Source organism: Pundamilia nyererei, unplaced genomic scaffold, assembly GCF_000239375.1.
Source record: "Pundamilia nyererei isolate P.nyererei 1_Seehausen unplaced genomic scaffold, PunNye1.0 scaffold00025, whole genome shotgun sequence".
NCBI lineage: Eukaryota > Metazoa > Chordata > Actinopteri > Cichliformes > Cichlidae > Pundamilia > Pundamilia nyererei.
This window is the reverse complement of record NW_005187426.1, coordinates 839,221-849,285: the sequence shown is the minus strand read 5'-3', so window position 1 is coordinate 849,285 and position 10,065 is coordinate 839,221. Positions and strand designations below refer to the sequence as shown.

Below are 10,065 nucleotides of genomic sequence, written 5' to 3'. Positions count from 1 at the left end.
GTGAACATTAGAACAAATTACTGATGTGAGTGGGCACTGGGTTGTATTTAAACTGTTGTGTCATGGCTTTTTCGTGTTGTGTGGGTGTTTTGATCATATCTTTCCAAAACATTTTGTCTTTGTTGGGAAATGTGTGTCCACCTCTGCAAAACGGCCAACTGCAAGTCACTCCCACCAGCTTTTACAACTTAGAATGTGGAATCCTTAAGGGACTTAGAACCTGATGTGATATTGCTCCAGTAGCTTCCTAACAAGGTTAGGATACCCAGCTGAGAGAGAAGCTACTCACAGTTCAATACTATGAGATTGGCACCAAAACCCCAGCCTAATCAAATTACGCTCACTGGCCACTTTTTTAAGTGGAGACATCGTGGAGATGACCTGTTAAAGTTCAAACTGAGTATCAAAAATGGGGAAGAAAGGTGATTTAAGTGACTTTGAACATGGCATGGTTGATGGTGCCATAAAGACTGGTCTGAGTATTTCAGTACCTGCTGACCTGTGGGATTTCCCACATAACCATCTCTATAGTTTACAGAGAACGGTAAAAAAAGAAAAGAAAAGAAAAAGAAAAGAGAGACAAAATACCAAGGGATAGGCACTTCTCTATGCTCTCATTGCTTTGTTGATGTCAGAGGTCAAAAGAGAATCCCCAAACTGCTTCAAGCTGAAAGGGTTACAATGAAGGCATGCAGAACAGCACTGAACCTTGAAGCAGATGGGCTGCAGCAATAGAAGGCCAAGCCTGATTGTCACTCTTTTCACCTAAAGACCAAAAACCGAGGCTACAGTTTGCACAGGCTTTTTAAAAAAATGGATAAGAGAAGATTGTAAAAAAAGTTGCTCTTTCTGATCAGTTTAATTTCTGTTGCAAAATTCAGATTGTAGAGTTAGAATTTGACATAAACAACAAGAAAGCATGGATCCACCCTGCTTTGTATCAATGGTTCAGGTTGCTGGTGGGGACATACTAGTGTGGGGGGATATTTTCTTGACACACTTTGGGCCCCACAGAACCAATTAAACATAATTTGTTATTGGCCATGCCCATCCTTTCCTGACAACAGTGTGCACATCTTCTGATGGCTATTTGAAGATGACAGTTCCCTGTACTTATAAGGCATCACCTTTTGGGTGTAGTGAAGGAGACACTAATGCAGCAACTATGTGACGCTATCATGTCAATAAGGATCAAAATCACTGAGGAGTGTTTCCAGAATCTTGTTGAGTCAATGCCATGAAGAATTAAAGCCATTCTGAAGGCAAAACTTTATTTATATGGCGCCAAATCTGTGACAAAGACAGGACAAAAGAACGCTGTGGGACACTGAGGGCCTCAAGTGCCAAAATTAATCAAACATGTCATTAAATAATTCATTAGATGTGTACTTAATTAATAATCAAAATGAAAACAACAATCAATTAATTAAATATTTAAATTATTTATTTATTATTGAAAAAGAAACACTCAGTGCATCATGGAAACCCCAAGCATGTTTATCCAAAGTCCAACCTGATACTAGCAAGTTGTAACTAGCAAAGTGTCCAGGCAGTGCAGACATGACCAAAAAGACAACTATGTAATTATTAGATCGAATGGGATTGCAACAATACATCATCCCTAGAACACAAAGACACAGGAACCAAGTACAGACAAATGAGGAATTAAAGGAAAGAGCAGCATAAAGTGTCCTAATAAGGTTTTGGACCTCCATGTGCTACATAAGTACGTTTTGGCACTGATTCTCCAAGACGATTCTTCCCAAACATATTCCCTCATGTGGTGTTTTCATGATGATGATGATGATGGTGAAGAGTGCTGTCTATAATATCAATCCAAAATTTCTTGATGTTCAGCTGAGCTGAGATCTAGTGACTTTGAAGAACAAAGCATGTGCTTTTATCGTGTTTATATTCATCAGTGAATCTATGACTGAGAGTATGGTTGTCCTGGAAACCACTCGCAGCAGGATAGAAATGCTTCATTATAAGATAAAGGTAATCAGTCTGAACCACTTTGTATTGATTTGCAGCCCCTTTCCCTTTCCTCTCAGGGGATGGGTGAACCAAAACCATGACAGCATAACAGAGCCCCCTCACAGAGTTTAGGTTTTCCCTTTTAATGTCATTTTAACTAGTCATTGTCTATTATCAACATTCAAGATTACATTACAGATATCTGGAGAAATGTTTCGTTTTTGATATATGAAGTAAAATGTCAAGTGGAACTTTGTAGATATCTGAAATGAGAGTTGTTCCCATTAATGATGAGTCAGAATGAACATTCTGGATATCAAAAATGAAATTATGGATATCTGAAATTGAAAGCTGAACACACGTGAATGACAAAGTGTCAGGTTTTGTACAAGGAAGAATTTCTTTGTGGCTATCTTGAATGTTTGTCTTGCCCATTTGAAGGAAGAAGGAATTGAATTACAGTCAACTGTGACTACTAAATGCTGAAAATAGCATTTGTACAGTTAAGGGGTTTTGGGCATCTTAAATTTAGGTTTGACCATTAAAACTAAAGTCATGCGTAACCTAAAATAAAACTTCTTTGACTGTGTGATTGTATGCTATCTTTAATTACCACTCTGACTAGTTGTGGTAGATGCAATGCAAAAAATGTCATGATTTGAATATTGTCCAATATCAGTGTTCAATATCAGTATGCTTATATACAGAATAAGTTATGATACGCACTGGGTGAAGTTGATTAAAGTCAAACTTTAAGTGAGTATGTATAACGTATATATGAATATGTATATATAATATATGAAATATTAAAATTATGTTTTAAATGGTTTTACATGTTATAATCAAAGGCTGAATCTTAGCTATAGCACTGCCCAGATTGATGGAAGTTGAGTAGTAAAATTCACAATTGGAAAATAACAATGAGTCTAAATATTTTAATACTGTAGTCTGTATAAAAACAAATGGAAAAAGAATTCATAGACTACTTGGACTATGACGACATTCTCAATGAAAGGAAAGTTTTCACTTGGAAGAGTTGGCTTAGGTTTCCTTTTAACATTAGGTGGAAACATTAAGTGGAGCGTCTGGGAAACCTTCTGCAAGGAAATTCATTTCAGTTTGTGCATCCTGGTCAATTTTGTGGTGCAAACGTTATCATTTATGTAAAGCAGGCATGTCCAACTCCAGTCCTCGAGAGCTACTGTCCTGCAGCTTTTAGATGCATCCCTGTTCCGACACACCTGAATCAAACGAACTGCTTGTTACAAGGCCTTTGCCAGACTTGATGGCATGCTGAAGAAGTAATCCAGTCATTTGATTCAGCTGTGTTGGAGTAGGGATGCATCTCAAATCTGCAGGACAGTAGCTCTCGAGGACTGGAGTTACACACCCCTGTTGTAAAGGAATATATTAAAGAAAAGCTCCTGTTTTGCTCTCTTTTTCAAATATTTGTTCTCTTGCTGATTAAAAAAAATCTCATTTAATACTCTCACTAATGAGTCAACACACATGCATGCATGATTTAATCTTCTGTCCTCTTTTGTGTCTTTTGTCTGGAGAAGTCACCTCTTTAAATATGCATGGGGCACATGTTCACACTATTGATAAATTAATTTTAATTAATTTATAACCCTCTGGACTTAAATAGCTCAGATGTGTTTCAGCATTACTTCTGCTCACGTTCAAAACTTTCTGCACAAGACTGAATCCCACGAGTGTGTTTTGGGATGAATTTTGAAAGAAAAAAAATCCAAACTGTGTTATTGAGAAAGCTCTAAACTAGAAAAAGAGGCAAGCTTGCATTGAAAGGATTTAGCAACCAAGCAAACAACACTTCTAAAGTTGAAAATTTCACCCAATGGTTGGAAGAAATTATTGGTTTGAGACTGTTTGAGATAAATGTCCTTCTTGAACTCCATTTATTTTTTTTCACACACCTGTCTACATTTGCACAGCACTATGTGTGCATGCATGTCTGTGTATTTGTAGCGGGGATAATTACATTTGCCCCAAAAGATTTAGTGGTTGTATGAAATCGTATTTTATATTCAAGTTTAAAAATAATAAACACATTGCTGAAAAAAAGGAATGGGCCCCATGTGAGATTTTCTTGCTTCTTTGACAAACTTTGTGGCAGTGTGAAAATTAAATACTTTCTACCAAGTCTTCTACTGCATTCATGCTTATTTATTAGACAAATGTTTGGGCTCTAAATATTCCCTGCAGCACCCACGAAATCCGTGTCTATCCTCTTCTTCATATTGAATGACGGGCAATCTTAATTAGGACCGTCTGTAGCTGTGTAGGCTATCAAGCTGTGATAAATGATATGACACATCATCTCTGGAGGCCTACTATTGGCTGATATAGTACTTGAGGGAGGACACTGTGGGTAGATCATAGCCCTCATTTTAATACTTGCATCAGCATTGAAGAATTGCACTTTGTTTTGAAAGTTGCTTTCAGGTGTTACTTTCAAGCTTTTTTTTTATTGTTTTTTTCCCCTAAGTTTCATTTTTGCCTTGATTTCATAGTATTACTTAGAGGGATGGTTAGAGGGTTGTGATCTGTAGGGCAGGAATCAAACCAAGAAAAGCATATCTTCATCTCATTGGTCTATGTTTAGGTCCGTTCTTAAGAGCATTTCTTTGTGCACAAAATGAGCCAATCCAGGACATCTCACCATGTTCTGCCAGAAAACACGTTCAGATTTGTCTGGGGCATACATGATTTACTTTTATGAGAATGACCAGTACAAGGAAAAAAACATTGTTGGTGATGGCATGATGTGTAGGCACAGATGATGCTAGTGTGCAGCGAGGTGGAACCTTGAAGACAGCCAATATCACACACTTAGCGTCCGTTTCCATGCTTGTAAATTTACATTACTTTTTCAGTAAATCGCCACCTAGCTCCTCCATTCCCATGACATACCTGATCAGGTAGTATATCTAGTGAAAATTAACTTAAGTAACATCTACCCTAAACCTTTTGAAACTTGTCCCAGGCAGATACTCCTAACAGACAAAAATATCACATAGTCTCAGGACAACATTACAATCAAGTAGATATTACTTTGGTTCAGGTGTGAAAAAACACTTTATTTGTAGAATGAAATATACAGACATGTCACAAGATATTCTGAGATACAAGATGACAGATAAGCAATAAAGGTAACTTTCTGGGGCTCATAAATGTAAGTCAATGTCCCTGTATAACTTTAAGTGTCACAAGTCTAGGATGAAGCGTTCGACCTTCATCATGTACGCTGGTTTGAGGTATTTCTGCAGTTCACTCTTCTTCACCCACAGAAAAGGAGCTTTTTTGGTTTTGGGAGGGGCACCATCTGCCAGGATGGCTTTGAAGAAGAATACTTTTGTCCCGATTGAGTTCTCCGTCCGAATGGCTTTGGGCAGTTTGTACTTGTACACTCCGCAGGGGGCGTTGCCAAGGAAAGTCGCCTTGAAACCAGCTGCTGCAGGTAGGAAAACAGGCTGTGAGTTCATGCAGATGGAAACAAAAGTGCAGATGTTGCTAACCTTTATGCAGCTTTTAACACTTTCTAATGGTGCCGCTTTATGTTGTCGCATTCCTGTGGATCATCAGTGTTTGACTCCTCTAATTAAAGTGTTACATCACCCTCATATTCTGTTTCTCTTCTGTGCTGCGACAACAACCCACTTTTTAATCTAATGTCATGTCGTGTAAATCCCCACGGTCGCTGCTGGCTCAATGTGCAGAGTGAGGCACAACACGGCCATGTTAGATTCTCACCGAGTCCAGCTATATTAAAAATGGATCAACTTCTGCTCCTCTAAGACACCTTAAATAAAACCCTCTACCAAATGTTATTGTCAGGGGAATGGCTTAGGAAGTGATTGATGGAGCTGACACATTAATAGCTTGAGAAATGTTGTGAAATGGTTTAGTACAGTCAGTCTGTGGACTCTTATTTAAATGCTTTAAAGCTTGGATACATGTTGAGAATCAGACAGTTAATATATTTAATGTGAGGGATCATTACTGGGTGACTGGGAATATTTCTGCCATTAGTCATCAGCTTCACCTCTCACCCTTAACTTTGGTCAAATCGTCTGCTTATTATTTCTGAAACAGACTCTAATCTACGGCTGAGATCAGTGGACGTCTTAGCGGAGATGACAGCTCGGGGCCAAGCACTGCTCTACGAGGTGTATGCAAATGAGTTTTCAGAGGGGATTTACAGTAAACCTCTTGTTGTGGATAATGAATTTATGAATGATCACATCAGACTTTAAAGATCCTTAGGATAAAGCTGGATCATTATAACAAAAGAGATCAGGATGCTAATACAGTAAGAATGCAGCAAATGAAGCATGTGGACAATAATTTTGGATATTAACAGTACCTCAAATCCTGCCCTTAACACTTATTTTAAAATGTGCTTAAATATCCAACACACACTTGCACTTTGGGGTACTTGTTTAAATGTGGGAAGTTCTTAACTGATAAAAACATATTTAACAAATATCAGCAGATTAATTTGTTTTTGCTTCACCTGCTACATAAGGCTGTCCAAAGACTGGATCTGTCTTAATACCCATGTACAATGCTATGAAAAAGTATTTGCCTCCTTCCTGACAAAGTCAGCAGTCTATAAAATCTTACAAACCCATTTCAGAGATGTTAGGACTGCAGTGAACCACTGTGAGTGCCATTATCCACAAATGGAGAAACCCTAGAACAATTGTGAACCTTCCCAGGATTCATCCAGGGGATCAGTTTATGCCATGAAGCTCAACCCCACTTGGATTATGTAGCAGCACAGTGATTGGGAACACTTCAGCAGGTCCACCTCTAAATGCCTCAAAAAAAATAAAGGTTTTAGAGCAGTCCAGTCAAAGTCCAGAGTAAAAACAGACTGAGATGCTTTGGCATAATTAAGGCTTTGACCTTGAAATCAGAAATGGGGCAAAGCCTTGTTCACAGCATTTTTTGAATAAAATATGATTTAAAAAATTCTTTTCATCCTTCTTGACATGAGAATACTACTAAAGAGACAAATGTTTCAAATCCCAGAAAACTGAACAAGGAATAATGAATTAGACAGGATGTGGGTACTGGGACATGCTCTATGTATAATTAGTGTAGTTTTATTGGGCTGTACAAAGTCTGAAAATATTTGGGGTTTAAAATAAATATGTTCAGATATTTAGATTTTACAATTCATTTCATATTAAAGTGGGCTGCAATTAGCCAAAATATGAAGGCTTTCCAAAAATCATGAAAATAAAGTCTTTTCCATCATAAAGCATCAAATATGAAGGGAATTAACTGCAATTTACATCCCCGTTTATTAATGAGAAGTTTATCTACTAACACTGTGTTCGTAGTGCTGATGCCTTAGTAATTCTCTGATTTAAACCAGCACTAATTACAGTTTAGAGAAAAATGATTTAATCAGGAAAATAAGGGCAGATTAATCAAAAAAAGTAGTCACAGACCCATTCAAGTTTGAAGTACACCTGAATTAATGTATAAAATCCATAAGAAGCTGTTAGGAAACTAAATTCGTTAAATAATGCTGGTGCTTAGCAGCCTGAAAACTTAAGTTACCTGGCAGGGAGGTGAGAGCTCTCTCAGCCGTCTGTCGCAGCGTTTCCCCCTCCTGCCACCGAGTCTGAGGCAGCAGCCAGAGCTTCTCATCACCCACTTCCTGCTCAGCCAGAAGAACCAGGGAGTCGGCCAAGCAGCGCTCTGCTGAGGTCAAGTCTTTATCTACATCAGCTAAACCAGAGACAGGAGGCAGTCAGCAGCTTCACAACAGCTCTGTCGTTGTCTGCAAAACTCACACTAACTTTTCAAATGTCACAGGGAGCAAAATGCTAATTTAGAATTCCAGAGCAAATAGATTTTCTGAATATCAAAAAATACATTAAAGGCTATTCGCTCTCTGGTAATTTCATTTAAATCCAGCTCTGTGAGACTCCTTCAGATAATCTAATTTTCATTCTCATTCTGTTTTACTTGATTAATGATTGGAGCACCACTAAAGGCTGAATACTACAATACATCACATTAAATTACAGACATTTCATCAGGCACATTTGCAGTGCTTGAGTATGTTTTCATACTGTGTGCATGCTGGTCTACTCCTTTACTGATCATACACTGCCTAAACTGACCTCTGACCCTTAGCGCTGGTTGAAAGTTCTTCATTTTCTGCTCCCAGATGTCTTCCAAGTCCTGAGCCATCATTATCTCCTTGTCCCCGTGGCTGTCCTCTTCATCTGAATCGTAGTCGTCCACCTGCTTACGACTCATCTTCTCTGCATCTTCCAGCAGGCGCAGCTCGTGGTCCGACAGAACGCTCTTTTCCAGCTCGATCTGAAAGTATCCAGAAGAGGCCTGTGTCTCAAAAGGACATCTTTCAGGCTGGGGATTGCTGCTGAGTCTCATGTTGTCACTGTGTCAGCTAACAACATCAAACTGAAGCTACAATTTGTACATGCTCACCAAAATTGCCTGGTCTTCAAAAATGCAACATTCGGATTGCAGGGTCAAAATTTGACAAACACAACATCAAATATGGATCCATGCAGCTTTGAATCAGCAGTTCAGGGTCATAGTCGTGGTGCAATAGTGTGGGAGCATTGTTTTTGAGCATTGCTGCTGACTACATCCATCCCATTATAACAACAATATAGCCATCTTCTGATGGCTGCTTCCAGCAGGATAACACATCATCACAAAGCTCAAATCATCTCAACCTTGTTTCTTGAACTTCACAATGAATTTTCTTTACTCAAATGAGCTGCACAGTCACCAGACATCAATCCAATACAGCACCTCAGGGATGTAGAGGAATTTTGGAATAAGGCACCTTTGTTGCCACAAAGAATTTAAGCAGCTCTGAAGGGAAAAAAAAGAGTACCAGTAAAGTAAACTGCCTGGTGCGTGTATATAATATTACAAAGCTGAAGGTTCACATCAAATTTGGCCAAAGTTTGAAATAATAAAGTAAATCTGAGTTGAAATAATCTCAGCAGCCCAAAGGTTAGCCCAAAGGAGTTAGACTACTCTGAACATTTTTTCCAACATTTCTTTATAAAACCATCTGTTATTCAGGCAGCACACAACACCACACAGTAAACCTCCATCTGCATCTCTGCTTTATCGTGCATTTGATAGCAAACAAAGTGAGAAGAATTTTGAGGTCAGGACTTCTTGAGTTGGTTTGAACTGATTAACCACTGATCGACAAGTTACATTACTTCTGCTTAAAACTTTGTCATTGCCTCTGTTTTAATTCTATACTTGACACATAACTTTGTTTTTAAATGAGAGCTGTGCAGCTCTTTGATTTGTCTAGATATAATTTGGCCTCCAACCATTATTACAGCAAGATAATAGAGATAAAAATGAATACCACCATGTTCTGCAATAATTTTCTTGCTTTGTGCATACATTTCAAGTAATTCACACAACTGTGGCAGATCTGAATATTAGTTAAAATTCCAGAAAGGACACTTAAATAAACATACATGAGATATATTATATATGTATATATATATATATATATATGTCTATGAGTAATTCTGTTAAATAATAATGACCTCAATACTGACGAAACATAACAGTGACGATTCTTGCCACCTCAAGTGCCACATTAGAGTAAACAAAATGTGCTAAAATATTTTTATGACAAAAAATTGTGGAGCACACTGCAGTGTTTAGCGCTTTTGCCGCACAGCAGAGAAGAATCTACCGCCCAGCTGGTGATGTTCTGCATATCCATGTTTGGGTTCTTTCCAGCTTCCTCTCATAATCCAAAGACATGGATGTTAGGTTAATTGGTGGTTATAAACTGGTTGGTGGATCATTCCATCTCAAATCATAAAATTTTCTGTTTGACCGAAAATAAAGCACTTAGGCACGCAGACTGCTTCTACTAACATTTGTAAAAGAACAGGTCGTTCTTAGGAGCTCAGTGAAGCGTGTTACTGTGATATGAAGTCCTGCCATTAATTAATTCTTCGATCTTAAATATGATCAACCTATCTCTAATAATCGGCTATGTACCACAGGCCTTCAAGCTGGCTGTAGTTA

The 10,065-nt window shown here is 38.2% G+C and overlaps 1 protein-coding gene across 1 annotated transcript in view; it reads right to left on the bottom strand.

The window, feature by feature from the left end:
* Positions 1–5,032: 5,032 nt before the first annotated feature.
* The window catches only part of mrpl46 (mitochondrial ribosomal protein L46), a 7,127-nt gene continuing 2,094 nt past the window's right edge, over positions 5,033–10,065 (bottom strand). The window contains exons 2-4 of the mRNA XM_005727559.1: positions 8,142–8,343; positions 7,573–7,743; positions 5,033–5,452 (exon numbers count right to left, since the gene is read on the bottom strand). Coding sequence (XP_005727616.1) covers positions 5,205–5,452; positions 7,573–7,743; positions 8,142–8,343 — 621 coding nt within the window. The 3' untranslated portion in view covers positions 5,033–5,204. The remainder of the gene's footprint in view (positions 5,453–7,572; positions 7,744–8,141; positions 8,344–10,065) is intronic.